The 17,170-nt window shown below is 29.2% G+C and overlaps 1 protein-coding gene across 2 annotated transcripts in view; it reads right to left on the bottom strand.

The window, feature by feature from the left end:
• The window catches only part of LOC129915293 (disintegrin and metalloproteinase domain-containing protein 12), a 124,544-nt gene that overhangs the window by 10,396 nt on the left and 96,978 nt on the right, over nucleotides 1-17,170 (bottom strand). For both annotated transcript variants that reach the window (XM_055994780.1, XM_055994781.1), the window contains exons 2-4: nucleotides 9,559-9,680; nucleotides 5,143-5,331; nucleotides 4,907-5,052 (exon numbers count right to left, since the gene is read on the bottom strand). In XM_055994780.1, coding sequence (XP_055850755.1) covers nucleotides 4,907-5,052; nucleotides 5,143-5,331; nucleotides 9,559-9,680 — 457 coding nt within the window. The remainder of the gene's footprint in view (nucleotides 1-4,906; nucleotides 5,053-5,142; nucleotides 5,332-9,558; nucleotides 9,681-17,170) is intronic.

Raw genomic sequence — 17,170 nt, 5'->3', positions numbered from 1 at the left:
TGTTGGATAAATGGGTGGTTCGGTTCAAAATTTAATTTTACGTCCGTAAACGAGCATGAAAACCAGAATATATAAAAAATAAAATGCACGACTGGGTCGCACGAACTTGCTCTTAGAGTTAAAGTTGCTTAAATTTTAAAGACTTTTTATATAGAAAATTGAAAAAAAAAAAATAAAATTCTTTTAAAAAAAATAAAATAAAATCTGAAATCAGATTGCCCTTCAAAACAAGTATGCAGTTTTGATTGATATAGCTATTAAGATGCATTTTTAGACAAAAAATTTTCAAAATCGTTAGAGCCGTTTTTTTTAAAAACTAATTTTTTATAAATAATTTTTTTGAAAAAAAGTTTTAAAATAAAATTTTTGTAGAAATCACTAATCAACATCTAAAACCAAAATTTCAAAAAAATTTAATGTCCGGTTTTTGAAAATTTGATTTTTTATTTTTTTCGATATTTTATTTTTGGCTTATACTTGAATCATATAAATGCTTCCTTACAAAAAGTTTCGTTGAAATCGAATAAGCACTTTCGGAGATAATCGGATTTGAAAAAAAAACGGTTGTATGGCAGGTACCGTTAATAATGATTTTCAAAAAAAAATTTTTTTATTAAAAGATAGACCTTGTCTTTAAACTTATATTTGAATTTTTTAAACAAAATCGTTCGAGCCGTTTTTGGGAAATTTCAATTTTACTAAAATCGGTATATGAAAAGTACCGTTATTTTTGGTCCAAAAAAAATTAGTTCCAAAAACTCCTCTGTAGAGTCGCCAAACAACGCTAAATACCAAGTTTGACATCAATCGGTCCATCCGTTTAGGCTGTAGCTTCGTTTACAGACAGACAGACTGACAGACGGACTTCCGGGACCCACTTTTTTGGCATTCTCTACCATCGTAATGTCATGGAAAAATGCTATCTCAACTTTTTTTTTGTACGAATGCATAACTTGATATATAGTACCTATATCGCAAGTAAAAATGAAAAAAAATTATAGGTACCTACTTGAAAATTTTTTTTGAAAATAAAAAAAATAATTTTAAATCTCATGCCACAAAAATATTTGGCGTTTTTTTTGGACCATTTTTGAAAGCGGCTATTTTTGGCTCCAAAATTTTTCAAAATTGGCTCCTTGCCTTTTAAATATTCTGGCAACACTGGCCCAAAGATGTTATACATATATGTTAATTACACTCTAGCTTAGGACGGACGTAGGCTTTATAAATTGAAGCCAAATCAGAAAACCAAACATTTAGCACCATTTTAGGCAACTTGAAATGGAAAGAGTATAGCCGGACTCAGGAAAACACGACTTACTGCTGTCAAGATCAATTCAATGAACTTATCATACGCAGCCTTTACAGCTAAATATCAGAATAGCAGAAACTTAAAGTAAAAACGAATATGAGAAGCTGAGGGTTGAGTCGTCGGCAAAACAAATAAGTGGATTAGAAATTTTAGGTAGGAGGTAATTTATGAATATAAGAAATAGAGTCGGAGACAGGACCGAATCCTGTGGTACACGAGTATGTGTTTGCTATTTGGAAACGTAGAATAGGCAGCTAACTGTGCTGCCAGCAAGTTGGTTTTGTCGAATGAATTGCAATGTCGTTGAAAACGAACGTTGAAACAGATGATGTGATTGAGTTGAATTCTTGATTGTATGTTTATGATCCCTTATACAAAAACTCTTACAACATTACAACAACTAACAACTGTTCTTTGTTCCAGAAAATGTTTTGTTTTTCCAAGTCCACAGATATTTTCCAACCGAAACAAGAAAAATTAATCGATGCCTTATTTTTTGATCAAGTACTTTAGACTGAACGCAATGTGCAAAAGGACTAATCGATCGAGCGATCGTACCATTGCGGCAGGGTTAGAAATTTCAAGGGAAACAATTTTACTTTTCAACCGACTCCCATTTTGTTTTGTTCAGTTTTGATAAACGGCATCCATGAGAAAGCCGTAATATATGATTCGATCCATAAAGGTATTTTTTTTTTTTTTTTTTGATAAAAAGGATTATTCCTAAATTTTTGTTATATTTTTTTTTAATTTATCTCAAGCCCTAGCACTTTTCGATTCAAACAGATCCGGAGTCGTGAACTCTGATTAAAAAAAAAATGCAACGTAAAATGTAATATGGTCAACGTTGATTTAATGTTGAAAAAACTAACATAAACCATATTTAAATTAAAACTGAAACAACGTACGAAAATTTAAAATTTTTGTCGGAATTAAGCTTTTCTTGCATTTTATCACCATAATTTCCAACAGTGAGATAGCACGTTTGTAAAACATTCGCCTTGTGACCCAGGAGTTTTAGATTCGATCTATCTACATTGATTCTAAAATTTTCGTCTTCAACGCAAAATCATTCCGAAAAATAGTTGAATTAATGTGGTTTTTGTTGATTTTAATTTTTGTTTACCCTAGGCGAGTCTGGTCTAATGAACAGAAAGCTTTTCCTTTGTCTGCCGATGTAATTAAAGGATTGGCTTCACTTTGAGGAAGATAAATCAGCAGATTATAATCTACACTGGTCTACAAAATTTAATATTTTTTTTGGTGCGGACAATAAAATATACTTTTCTATAGGTTTTTGATGTGCTAAACTCGAATCTGAAGTCAGAAATATCCTATCAGCTCCCGTTTTTGAAATATTACCGTAAGAAAGTTTTAAAAAACCGTTTTTGACTTATTTTGAAGTTAACAAGATTTTTTCCACATGAATTAAAATATACTTTTCTATAAGTTTTTGGTGTGCTGAACTCGAATCCGAAATTAAAAATATCACTGTGTTCGAAAATGGAACTTTTTTTTTCCGACAGAGGGCTTTCATATCTACTAAAGATAATTCGAGTATGCTGAACACGATGACGTTCTTATTTTTTCTGGATTAGGTCAAATAAGAAAGATTTTTGCGTTTGAAATTTTGTCTGCACATGCCAAAACTGAGGGTATAAAACACCATATATTTTCCAATTTTTGATTTTTATCGATGAAAAATGATGGAAAATCTATTTTTTCGCAAATATTATTCGTAAAAGAAGTTATTTGAAAAAAAAATCTGCCGAATGACATTTTAAATCATTATTTTATGGCAAAAAAACGTCGATTTTTCTTCAATTTTTGTAGATGTAGATATTTAATTAAAAAATCAGGCATGGTATCAATATTTTTATTTAATTTTTGTTTAAGTTCAAAAAATCATTTTTCTTTCAATTTGTTTTAAAATTAAAACATATTTACTATGACTTCCATCTGCATTATATGAGCTTACATACACAACACATAATATATTTGTCACAGTCCCCGTTTAACTGAAGAAAATATTTAAAGATTAGAAACGTGTTTCAGATAAGCGGGTTTTTCTCTTAAGAGGGTTTCTCTTAAGCGGGTTTTTATGCTACCTTAGCCCATGGGCGTTTTGCCCCCACTTCCCCTACATATGTATTGCATTTAAACTTTTTGTAATTTTTTTATTTTATAAACTAAAAAATTATAAAAAAAACAGTGTTTTACTGCTACTTTTTCACTCTTAAGCTTAACCAATATTGTAGATAGGTAGGAACTGCCTATTCGTATTTGTAAACAAAGCCATATTCTATCCTGAAATACAACATCAAATCGTTGCCACCGAGTGCTGCATTTAAATTTAAGTAATACGAAAAATATTAGAAAAATTGAAGAAAAATCGACGTCTTTTTGCCATAAAATAATGATTTAAAATGTCATTCGGCAGATTTTTTTTCAAATAACTTCTTTTACGAATAATACTTCCAAAAAAATAGATTTTCCATAATTTTTTTATCGATGAAAATAAAAAATTGGAAAATATATGGTGTTTTATACCCTCAGTTTTGGCATGTGCAAACTAAATTTCAAACGCAAAAATCTTTCTTATTTGACCTAATCCAGAAAAACTAAGAACGCCATCGTGATCAGCATACTCGAATTATCTTTAGTAGACATAAGAGCCCTCTGTCGGTTTTTTGAACTATCACAGTGTATCCTATCAGCTCTCATTTTCGAAATATTACCGTTAGAAAATGGAAAAATACCGTTTTTTTTACCACTTTTGATGTTATGCCTCAATTTCTAGAAATTTTTTTAAAAATAAATCATAACAGTTTCTATAAGAATTTTTCCTTCTTCCAAGACCTGTTTAAATCTTTGCAATATCTTTTTTATTGCCTGAGATATCTTAAAATAAAATAAGTGTGTTTGGCTTAATTTATCAAAAAGGAGATGAAAACGTGACATTATTACAATAAGCCAAAAAAGTGATGATACCTCGAAGAATAAAAAAGATATCGAAAAGATTTAAAAAGATCTTGAAAGAAGGAAAATAGTTCTTAAATAAACCGTTATAATTTATATTTAAAAAAAATGTCTTCAAATAAAAGCATAACCTCAAAAGTAGTATTTTTTGCATCTTCTAACGGTAATATTTCAAAAATGGGAGCTGATAGGATATTTTTGACTTCGGATTCGAGTTTAGCATACCGAAAACCTATAGAAAAGTATATCTTAGTCTCGGCACCAAAAACCTTGTTGACCTGTGTTATCATCAGTGAACCCATTCACATGAAAAGGGTACTATGGAGACAAAGTGTGAAGGTGATTTTTTAATGAAAACAGCTATTTTGTATTTTTTTTTTAAATAATCCATATGGCCTAGTGTGAAAAAAAATAGTTTCAGAGTTAAGTGGTAAAAACTTTTGAACCCAACTGTTCCTTAAAAAAGGTATCTTAACTATTCTAATAACCCTACATTGGTTTTATAGTAAAAAAAAACAAACAATAATATGTACTTTAGTAACACCTTTTCATTAGTTCAAACCATAAAATTAAACCCAAATTCAAATATGTATATAATTTTCAAAATTTACTTACTTAAATATAAAGTGATCATCCTGAATTCGTCCATCTGCACCCGAATGTATAAAATACGTATCCATGCCATCGTGCACAACACCATTTACACCTCCATTACATGTCGAAATAGCTACCTTGGATTCTGGTTTGCCTCTAATGACACCCTAGGGTTATATATGCAAATATTTATGACACATTAGTTAACCTTAATTCGCACATTCCTCCCCCTCAATTACACCTTCTATACTACTCACTTGATAATGGCATAGGTCTATATCAGTCTTTGTGAAATTTTGTACTATGTCACCATTGCCATGTGTGGTGTCCTGATAGCGCAAAAAATGCCCATCCGGTATTAGTCGCTCGTTTAAATGTAGGTCGGCAGTTATCCTTTGTCCTTGATGATGATATGATAGTGTGATATGAGGCACATGTAGTCCACTCTGAAAATGTAAAAAAACAAAGTTTGTAAAAAGAAAGACAAAATAAATAAAAACAGGCAGGTGAAAAAAAAATAGTTTTAAGACCCTATTAATTGAGTTGAATATCCAGAGAGGTCAAATGGGGACACCTGGGATCCTTGTTTTTAAAATTCATTTTCAGCCAACAAATTTTGGAACTTTAGGTGCGTTAGCTGAGGATTTGAACTTTTAATTGAAAGAGGTAAAATTTTTTGGCACACTACTGTAAAATATAGCTTTTTGGTATTTTGGCTAATAGGTATGTGAGAAAAGGAAGTATCTGACATTTGATCCTTTCAAAATGGAACAACGAATGAACATGCAATGAAATCTATGATACCGTTAATGATGTGCGGCTTTTTGGTGCGGTAGGATATACATAGGTATCAAAAAACATCCTTTCTCCTGCCTCAACATTTTCTACATTTTATTTTATATAGAATTTTTAGGGGTGTTGTGTTAATTTTATGTGCTCATGTTCACGATATGGGTATCGTGACTAAATAATATGGCGCGGCGGCATCAGGTACATATTATAATATCAGGCTTTTTATCGGTGCCATCATATATACACACTGATTTGGGTGTTTTCACTTCATTTTGCGATGTGTGGTCTAATTATTAAAGTGGCTGCTAGCCTGTTAACATATATCTACCTATACTGAGGGTTTTGGGATGATACAGTAATGGGTGTTGATGATGAGTTTTAATTAAGCTATTGGTTTTAATTGCTCATCACATTATTGGAAAGGTTTTTCTTTTCCAGAGGATTTTAATACTGTGGTATATTTTGTGCTGAGCTAAAAGTGAGTTCCGAATTAGTTTTAACCCAAAAAAGATTAAAAAAGATTAACAGTGTATCGCTTTCTATTATGAACGAATTTAATTTTGATGACGGTGAATGTGATTCCATTACAAGATAATGGTGATTTGAAAATTGTTTACAGATTCACTCTAACCAAAAATTTGTTTTCAGCTTGAATCCATCGAAGTGATGTTTTAAAATTACTGCCAACTAGTTCGAAAATTTTTATTGAAGTGGTTTTTTTGGAAGCTAATAATTTCGTTCACCCACAAAAATGTAGCAAATAAGTACACTAATTTTTGTAGCTTTAATAAAAAGGGACTAAACTCAGTACGTGAAAACTTCATTAAATGGCAAAACTTTAAGCCTCTACAAGAATACATCTTGCTAATTTGATAATAATGACTTTTCAGTGAATTTAAAAATTTGGAAAAGTAAAATATGTTTTCATAATTTTTATAACTTTTAACTCGAATAACTTCAAATTGTTAGGTTAATGTAAAAAAGTTATTAGACCTTTTTTGTGAAGCAATCTGTCTCCTACAAGAATATGTCTTGCCCGTTTGATTATTATAATTTTTCAATTTGTTACAAAATTAAGAACAAAAAACGAATTTTTAAAGATTTACTCGATTTTTGGACCTCAAATATCTTCTAAACGGTTAGATAAACAAAAAAAGTGATGCATTTTTGGAGAAATGTTCTATTTCCTACAAAAATATGTAAGGAAATTTATTAAAAAGTCGATTTATAAAAAGTACCTAGAAAATTTATGTAAAAATGAAAAATTGTTTGGTAAGTGTATTTAGAGGTGTCTAGCAATCGATTCGGAGTATAAAATAAAAAAAAAATTCAATTTTGTTGACCCACCCTAATACACATTCATCTCTAAAAATCATTGAATGCACATTGTGATATGTACTTTATACAGACATTCATTCAATACTCTTATCCAAGAAACAAGCTTGTGTCTTTTTTTCGGCTAAATATGTAGTCATGTCATAGTTAGCCCATAAAATATTTATTTTTATAAGTAAACTGAAGAAAGTAGTACACAAAAACTATAAGCATTTCACTGCTTCATAAGTAAGTACATATCGCACCCTCAGTGCATAAGAGCGATAAGTCAAAAAATGACATTTTTGAGATAATGATGAGGAAATGTTGCTTTTTAAATTACCTTTTTTTTGAAGGGCTTGTTGTTAACGTAAACGAAAAATTCGAAAGATTGTGACTGTTTTTATCCAATTCCTACTATATTAAAAGTTAAACTCGTTCCTAATTTAAACAATTTAAAAAAATAAATTTATTAAACTTTTTTGAGTTCTCGCTCTTTTGCACTGAGGGTGCGATATGTATGTTAAAAAGGGATAGTAGTGAAGAAAATATTTCTTTAATTTCGGGGAATTTTTCGCTAACAGATGCGAGTCAGTAAAATTCTTTTTTATTATATAAATTTATTTACTCTGAGCTCTTAAGAGCGAAAACTTTGAATTCACATCAATTAATGTATATGAATTTTTTTTCACACTCTTTATTTAGAGCCGAATAAATCTAAAAATCTATTAGCGATCAACTAAAACCTACATTAGGGTGGACCAAAAAAAAATTATTTTTCATTATTTTGATTTGCTCTACCGATAACTTTTTTTCTCGACACAAAATAATGCTACCCTAATTTTTTCCAGAATTTTTCGATGATGTTTAGGGGTTGCGCGCACCCCTTTATTAAAAAAAAAATAAGCTCTTTTAGTTCTTAATTTTTTTAAAGCTTAAATATTTTTTTAATCGAAAAGCTGTTTGAGTAAAAAGTATTGAGTGTTAATAGATCTACTTGCTTCAATTTTTCTTTAAAAAAAAATATTTTTGACTGATTCCCAGGGGTTAGAAGTCGAAATTACTGATAAATAATGGCAAAAAAGCCTTAAAACTATGTTTTACTGTTTTTTATAACGGCTAAAATTATTTTTATCGTATTCAACATCAAATTTACAATAAAAACGTGCTAAAAATTTAAAAAAGATCGTACCAAAACAAGTGAAGGAAAAATGGTGGAGGGTACTATATCTTGGGCGCCAAGATTTGATAACGGTAGTTTGTAGAGTAGTTAAATACGATCGTTTTTTACTGTGGGAGCGGTGGTCTATCTGGCTCCATTTTGGCGGGAATGGCAATTTTCTAAAAAATGACTTTAAATAATAAAAAAAAATATTAAAAAACAATGGCAACACTTACAATTATGAATGATACCTTTTTCAAAAGCTAGAACTGTACACTTTATTCTTATTTTAAAGTTAGGTTATTTCAATCAATTGTTTTTGAAATAATCGATTTAAAAGTAAAAAATTGGTGATAAAAGTTTAAAAAAAAACACATTAAATACTATTTTTGTCAAGATTGTGGATTACAATACCAAAAATGCTGATAAAATAAAGTGTCACAATTGATTCCTTATCAAATACTGAAGTCCATATGTTTTAATGCTTTCTAGTTTTTGAGAAAATTGAAAAATTAAAAAAATCAGTCAAAAATATTTTTTTTTTTAAAGAAAAATTGAGGCAAGTAAACCTATTGAAACTCAATACTTTTTACTCAAACAGGTTTTCGATTAAAAAAATATTTAAGCTTTAAAAAAATTAAGAACTAAAAGAGCTTATTTTTTTAAATAAAGGGGTGCGCGCAACCCCTAAACATCATCGAAAAATTCTGAAAAAATTAGGGTAGCATTATTTTGTGTCGAGAAAAAAAGTTATCGGTAGAGCAAATTAAAATAATGACAAAATGATTTCTTTGGTCCACCCTAACCTACATATTACAACAAAAAAATATGATTATGACTCACACGGTCGTGACCTATATTTCTTATTTTGGCACTCTCAGTCGAATATAAATTTAATTCAATAAAAAAAAACTTCGGGTAAGGAAAATATGTGTTATAGCATTATTGGTTGAATTGCGAAAATGTGCAAATATTTTAAAATATTCGTTAGAGGAATATTGGTCAATAAATTGCGAAATTTGGATTTATGTTTAGCAAATTATTTTCTTGTAGTGCAGGACAAGTCTCTATAATTAAAACTGCTCTTATAACAGTACCAACATTTAATTTTGTTTGAACTTGCATTAGCACTTAAATAAGGCAAAAAGATAAAATACATAAACCTTAATTCTATTTTGGAACATGATTAATTTTTTTATTAATAGGGTCACTGTGGTGTATGTGGAACTCTTTTTAACATTGCTCATTTAATTTTCAAATATCTTAAATTTCATGAGTTACATTCATGATCTAACAGCTACTAATGATACATATGTAGTTATGCTACTAATATTCTTTTACACATTTCTGTTTTGTTAATGCTTATTTCAATTAAAATTAAAAAGATAAAATCTTTATTACATACCTCTGCATCCAATGTACTCCTAATAGATCGTTTATGTCTCCCATGATGTAGTTCCGGCTTAATCACCGCATGATTTGAGAATTCATGCACTGATCGAAAAAAATCATGTGCACTGTTGTACTCTGAAACAAAAGAAGAAGACCAAAATTATTAACCCTCCAATTTTGTAAACCAACAAAATTAATTAAATTTAACTCAAATATGTCTAAAAATAAAAATAAACTCAATTGTATCGTTAAAAGTTCTTAAAATAAATGTGTTGAATGCCACAATGTCACTTTAAGTGACATAATTAATGACATAAAGGGAACTTATATGGCAAAGTTGTAACGTATTCGTTGTAAAAGTAAATATTTTTCTTTCCCTACATGACACCTAACCAACATACTGTTAATCGCATAAGTTGAATTTTTTTTTTTCTTCTTCGTTTCAGCTGTCATATATTATGACCATATTATTTGTCATGCTGCATTAACTCAAAATAACATCACTGGTTTTTTCAAAAAAAATAAAAAAAATATTTTAATTCTTTTTTTTTTTTTTTTAATTTTTTGGTTTTATATGAAATTGATTTGTCATAATTTTTCATTTAGAATTAATCGCAGGAAAGAAGAGTGTATCACTTTTTTGACATTTTGTATAAATGACAGATGAAAATATAAAAAAAACCAAAAAAGGGATTATCGCGAGTAAAATATTAATCTGTCAAAGTGACATTTACTAAACTTCATTTATGCATTTGTATAATAAAAATGAAAGAAAACAGATTTTTGTAAAATAATGTCAGAAGTTATCAAGAAAACCAGAGAAAGGATTTGTTTAGAATTATTTTTGGTTCAAATTTTGTCTTTGTTTAGAATGATTTTTTCGTTGACAGCTAGAATTTTTGACAGCTATCATGGATTAAGGTGACAGTCTGACTTGTAAATTGTTTATCTCTATAAAAATCAGAATGAGAATTTTCACTTTCATTTTCAAAAAAAAATGTTAATCAATTTTTCATAAACAATTTCCAGAGATGAGGAAACACTCCCTAAATATTTAGGTTATCAAATTGTATACCACAAGCTTATGCTTGTGTAGCTAAACAAATATCTATTAAACAAGAAAAATCCAGCATTAAAATTGGTTTTTTCGTGTCTTTTTTTAAATGTTGATAACATCTCGTTGACATGTCAGAAACCAATTATAATATTTAATTTTCCGGGAACCCTTTTTCTTTTTTTTTTTTTAATGCAATCTATAATCTTGGATGTGTCCAATATTTTATATACAAAAGATACATACTTCTACATAAAACAAAATTATATCTTAATGTTTACATTAGTCGGCGCCGAAGTAGCATCATTTTCCTACCATATGTCGTTTGGTTTTGGATTCATAAATACTTGATACCAATTATTTTTCCTTACGTGCTTTTGCTTCAGACAGTTTATGTTTGAAAGGAACATTTGAATAAAAATCATTTATGTTTATACGACTTAATATAAATGTTTATGGATAGAACGAGAAAAAGTGTCACAATATAGTTCCATTTAGAGAGAGATTGTATTGAAGATGATAGAATCATTTTCCACTAACCTATGTTTTTTTTTATCGAATAAGTTTGAAAGGGGTTAAACGTTAAGAGGAATTGAAAATGCAGATAGTGTAAACATAATTATTTAAACAAACTATCGAAGTATTTTTATGAGATGGCTTAGTGGAAATTCTTATGCATATTTCTTGCAGTGAAATAAGAATTGTGAGTATATGAAGAAAGAAAACAGATAACTTAAATAATGAAAATAAATTCATAATTTTTGTTTATGTTTAGTAGAATAAATGATTAAAATTCAATTTAAAAAATTGAATTATCTAACTGATGACCCCAACTGTTGTACCTGGGCGAAACGCATTTCGGACTACAAGTCATAAAAACTTTTTAGATTGTGTGTATTATTTATTTTATATTTTAAATGACTGCTTTGATTTCTATAAAAAATGTATGTGTACTTTTGTGGGCAGATATCGTCGTTTTTACGCAAAGTGGTATATGCCGAAAAATTACATTTTCGAAAAGATTTAAAAAAAAAACACAAAAAAAAAATTAAAAAAAAAAAAACTCTATCTGCCTGTGCAACCGGGTTTCTATTTTGATTAGTTTTTAAGTTGTAAAAATGTGTAGTTGTCAATTTTCACTAACAATCTATTGTTTCTACAAACCTTAAAAACTTTCTTGAAAATTGTCAAATTTTTACTGTACCGTAAAAGCAACAATATGCACGTAGAAAAAAAAATAACACATAAAAACAAGCGGAATTTTGTATGTTTTTTTTTCAAAGGTTACATCCGCCTTAAATTAAGCGGAAATCCACTAGCGGAAATCTTTTAACTTTCATAAAAATAAGATTTTCATCTGCTGAAAATCTTCTTATTATCATATAAATAAGAATATTGTCATCTTAAATTAAGTGAATTTCCGGTTAATTAAAGAAGGCATTCATCTTTGCAAAAAACCATGCTGAAATTCGCTTGTTGTTAGGTGGTCTATTTCTCACTGAATGTGGTGTGTATTTTTTAATTAAACTTTGTTTGAGAAAAAAAAAAATCATGTGTGCAATTCACACGTGGTAGAAGTGAAACCTTAAAAAATCATTTTTCTTGCAAAAAAAAAAAAAATAGAAAAAAATCTACCTATTTTTATTCTATCACCTTCAAATCCATGTTTTTTATATGACAACCTAGATAATCTGAAAGCTTCTTGTCTTAGCTCAATATATACACTCAGTCACAAAAGTAAGTATACACCCCTCACTTTGTTTAACCAAGACCTCAAAAAAAAGAATATAACACATTTTCGAAAAAAATTTAAATATGGTTTTATTTCATTAATCATTGCCTACATATTTACAAAAAAAAATTTTTCAAATAATCAATACTAAATGAAAAAGTGACAAAAAATTAAACACAGTACAAAATTTCGCATTACAAAAGTAAGTATACAGAGAAGAAAAAACTATGAAAATCGATGTTAAAAGTATAAATATCAAAATTTTTTTGGGAATTAATATATTTTAGGCTACCCCCTAGACTTGACAAGGTCAAACTCACTTGAAGGCATTGATTTTACTAGATTTTTTGCAACATTTGGGCCGAATCTTATCCACTCTTCCTATAAGACTCGTTTCAGCTAATCCTTTGAATGCTTCCTTACTTTTCTCACCAAATGGTCTCACAGATGCTAAATAGTATCCAAATCGAGTGACTGGGGGACGTTTGGATCTGGTTTTGAAAGTTTTTGATCAAAAATTCACTCAAAAATACCGAGTTTTGCTTAGGGCCGTTACCTTTATTGAAGATAATCAATCCATCTTAGCCTAATTATTCGACACTCTGGTGCAGGTTTGTCTATGAAATTTTTAAACACAATACCCATCCATTGTTTCCTCAAGGAGACCAAATAACACACACCAAAAGCTATATTTGTATGTGCACAATATCAAAAGATATAACGTGTGTTGGAAAAGAACATCTTTTTACCGTTATTTCCGAATTTTGAATATGAAATTAATTGAAATCTATTAAAACAAAAAAGTTATAACAAGTTGAAGTCGTGTCGCGTTTTCGTTTCATCTTGTTTCAAATCACTACGATACTAAAGAAGTTTTCAATTCAAAAACTTATAAAACTTATAAAACGTAAGATTTGTTCTTCAAAGGACAAAAAACAGCTTCTTACATTAATTGGAGCTTCAAAGAAGAATACAATTTGATTCCTTTTATTAAGATGCATTTTTAGGTAAAAAAAAATCAAAATCGTAAGAGCCGTTTGAAAAAAAAAACTTATTTTGTATGCCTTTTTATTTAAATAATTTTATTTTAAAAGTTGGTATGAAATTTTTAGTAATTTTTAATGAATGTCTAAAACTAAAAATCCAAAAAATTAAATTTTTCGTTTTCGAAAATTTGATTCTTCATACAAAAATGAAGTTTTTGTAAATTCGAGTTCTAAGTTCTAATTAATTTCCATAATTGAATAAAAAATAACACAAATCTTAATCAAAAACCGTTTTTGAGAAAATTTTACCTCCATAAAGTTGGTAGGTATGTATATTACAGGTACCTTTCTTTATTTTTGGTCCCAATTATTATTATATCACAATTAAAGAGCCTTGAATATCAAATGCTTTAAAATTCTCTCCAAACGTTAACAAAATATGAATTCTGTTTCTTTCAATTTTTTTTTTTTTTGGAAGGCGCCTTAGCCAAGAATTAATAAAAACGACAAGACAATCTTAAAAATCCACCACGAATATCGAATTCACATTTTTGTCTAGTCTTGTTTTATTGCGGTAAAAATCTTTAATGTTTTTCTTTTAACCTTTCAAATAAAAAAAATAATCACGTGGGTTTGTTGCTTTTCATCAACAAGGACAAAAATCTTGACATGTTCCATGTTGTGTTGATGGATCCACCATATCATCATGTTAAAACTACGAAACCCTTTTCAAAATGAAAAAATTAAAAAAAAAAAAAAAACACAAAAAACTACTTGAGACTATTTGTGTATACATTTTTATATGTTTTTTTTTTTGTCTACAAATGGAATCAAAATGCATCTTTTGAGTGACGTCTTATAGAAAATGCTTGTACACATACAAAACATGTCAAATTACATTTCAACCAAAATCTTGATGGAATAATGACGAACCACATAATGAAAACACATGAAACAATTTTTTTAAAGACAAGACAAGACGAGCACTTGAGTTTGTAACATGCTTAATGATTAGGGTGCCCATTTGCTTTATTTTTACGTAAAATAAAATTTAGAACTTTTTTCAGAAATTTGGAAACAAGAAACAAAATCATTGCACAACTTAAGACCGTCTTGAAAATGTGATATAGAATCAAAAGGTTTGATAATTTAAAATATTTGTTTTCAAAAACATTTAGCAAAACCACAAAAATAAAAGTAAGATGGGCATTAGGGTGCTTCTTAAAAATCAATTTTCGAAATTTTAATGGGACACCCCTCATTTTGTTCTTCTTGCCTTAAATATAAATTGGGTAAAATTTGGTCCAGTTTAAACACATTCTAGGGGTCGCTACCACAATTCAAAGTTTTGAAAAATACACCAAATGTTGTTTTTTTTTTCTCAGAAAATTTTTAAATTTGTAATCAGAATTAAGTACTTTATATTAAATCTTTAACTGTTTTGAAAGAAATTTTGATAAAAATACAGCGGAATAAAAATGAAGTTTAATTTTGAATATTTTTTAATTTGACATTTTTTTGTGTTATTCTGTAGAATAGCTAACTGAGTGATCTTTCTTAATTGAAAAATTCAATGATTTTATCTGATTTTTTATGAGTCTAATATCTTTATTCGACAGACAGTTAACTGACTGTTTATTAGAAGATTGAAAAATCGGGTCTTAAGCGTACTTTGTATTGAAACAAAAAAATTTTGTTGAAATTGATCTTTTTTTTTTTACTTAAATCTTTAGTGAATGGTAGCAACCCCTAAATTTTAATATTAAAATCGGAAAAAAATACAATATACTATGCTTATATGGTAGAACATAATACAGGGGAGTCTCATTAAAAAATCGAAAAAAAGATTTTTTCGACCATATAAGAAGCACCCTAATGGGCACCTTATAGCTTCTTAATCTTTATCTACATATTATTTATTTGTTGTTTGCAATCTATTTATAAACCACATACACTAAGCCTTTTAAACCCCTTTAAGAATTTTAGCCTCAGTGCACTGATGGCTGCCCTTGAAATAATTTGCCTTTGTCTTTTCACTCTCACTCATACTCATTTGCTGACATATCTAATCCTTCGTCTGGAAATGATTGCTCTTGCTTAACTACGAATAGTAAAAAAAACATTCATCAATGTCAAGGCTTTTTGTTTTCTTTATTTTTTTTTTTCTTCTTCTACAACGTCATGCCATGTCATGAAAAAGAATTGAAGACAAAAAAAAATAGTTTTTTTTTTTACTTTCTGCAAATAACTTCACACTTTCGAGTATTCGTATATAAACCCTGAATATATGTACGAAAGAATAAAAACGTCAAAAGGGATCTTATATTATCACCCAAGGCTGGGATTTTCTCCTCTCTCTAAACGAGGTACTTCGAGGCGCAAATTTACGTCAAATAAGGTGCCATTTTGCACTCGTTTCACAACCATTTCAGCTTCCAAGAAAAAGATATGTGCTATATAGTAGGAGTAGAATCAGGGAAATGGAGACGGTGGTGGAAGAAGGTTTTGAAATCAATTGAATCTGCCATTTGGAACGAATGGGTCATGAGTTCTTGGCGTTCATCTATTTTCAGAACAAATTCTCCCTGAAGATGCAGTCAGTCAGTTTGTGTGTTTTTTCGTACTTTTTTCAATCATTTTGGCACGCGTTAACCGATGGTTCTTGGTTTTTACGCTTTCCCTTTTTCCACTACGATTTTACATCCCCACAACCCAGCAGTACGCAGAGATTCATTGCCTTTCAGGTGTATCCAAGCATTAAAGTAGCGAGATACTTGTATAAAAACAGAACACTTTCCATTAAATTACACCCTGGGTCAGTTGATTGATGTCATTTTTTAAAAAGTAAGCCAGTAGAAAGTGATTTATTCCAAGAATATTTCCGAAACTTTTTGGTGTTTATTTATACCCTAACTTAAAAAAGTAACCATTAAAATTCTTCCTTCCAACAAAAAAAAATGCATTTCTTCCTTAATAGCCTTTATCATCTGCAATCAAATGATGCAGAGTGTAGGTAGTGCTTTCAGAACACAGTGCTCGTTCTTGTTCGTTCAGATAGAATTTTGCAAATCCCTGTTACAAAAATAAACATTTGAAGCTTGAGATTGTTGTTTTTTTTTTTGTCGAGAGGATTTAGCCTCAGCATCCAGCTATGAAGTGCATCTGGGATTTGTGCGTATAAATATGTGGATCTTTCACCACCACCACATCCTATAGAAAATAAATTATAAAACAAAAACCAAACTACTACAACGATTTTCTGCTAAACAAATTCCTTGTTTGTTTGTGTGTTAATTATAATTAATGCAAGAGTTATTTTTTTTATTTTTTTTTGGTTTCTGTGGCTCGTTTGTGTGTTTTGGTTAAGGTTAAGTTGCATATGATGGTTTTTGTGTGAATTTGATCTAGTTTTTCTTTTTTTTTACAAACTTTAAGAATTTTCTAGAGGATATTGTTTGGATACTTTAACCAAGGCCAGAAGTTCATACATATTGTAGCTAGTTTGAAAGGATATTTTTAATTTGCGATGCATGAAGGTTTTCTTTAAAGAAAATAATGTAATCGTAAAAACAAGTGAGTTTTTTAAGACGGAAAGTAAAATTTCAATATATATTAGAGAGAAAGTTTTATACTTTCTGCCTCAAATGATCAAATGGAATAAGGAAGTAATTTAAACGGTTTAAAGGAATTTTTGAGTGCAAGTTTTAAGTTAATTCGGAAATAGTTGACAACGTAAATAAAGTAATAGTTGTGATTTACTTTGGGCCAAAGGCTGAGATTTATATCGTCACGATGCACAGTGGACCGATCCATACATGCCAGACGTAAAAAAGTCAACTGCGACTCACTGTTG

The sequence above is a fragment of the Episyrphus balteatus genome, chromosome 3 (genome assembly GCF_945859705.1).
Source record: "Episyrphus balteatus chromosome 3, idEpiBalt1.1, whole genome shotgun sequence".
Taxonomy (NCBI): Eukaryota; Metazoa; Arthropoda; class Insecta; order Diptera; family Syrphidae; genus Episyrphus; species Episyrphus balteatus.
This window is presented reverse-complemented; position numbering and strand designations above follow the sequence as displayed.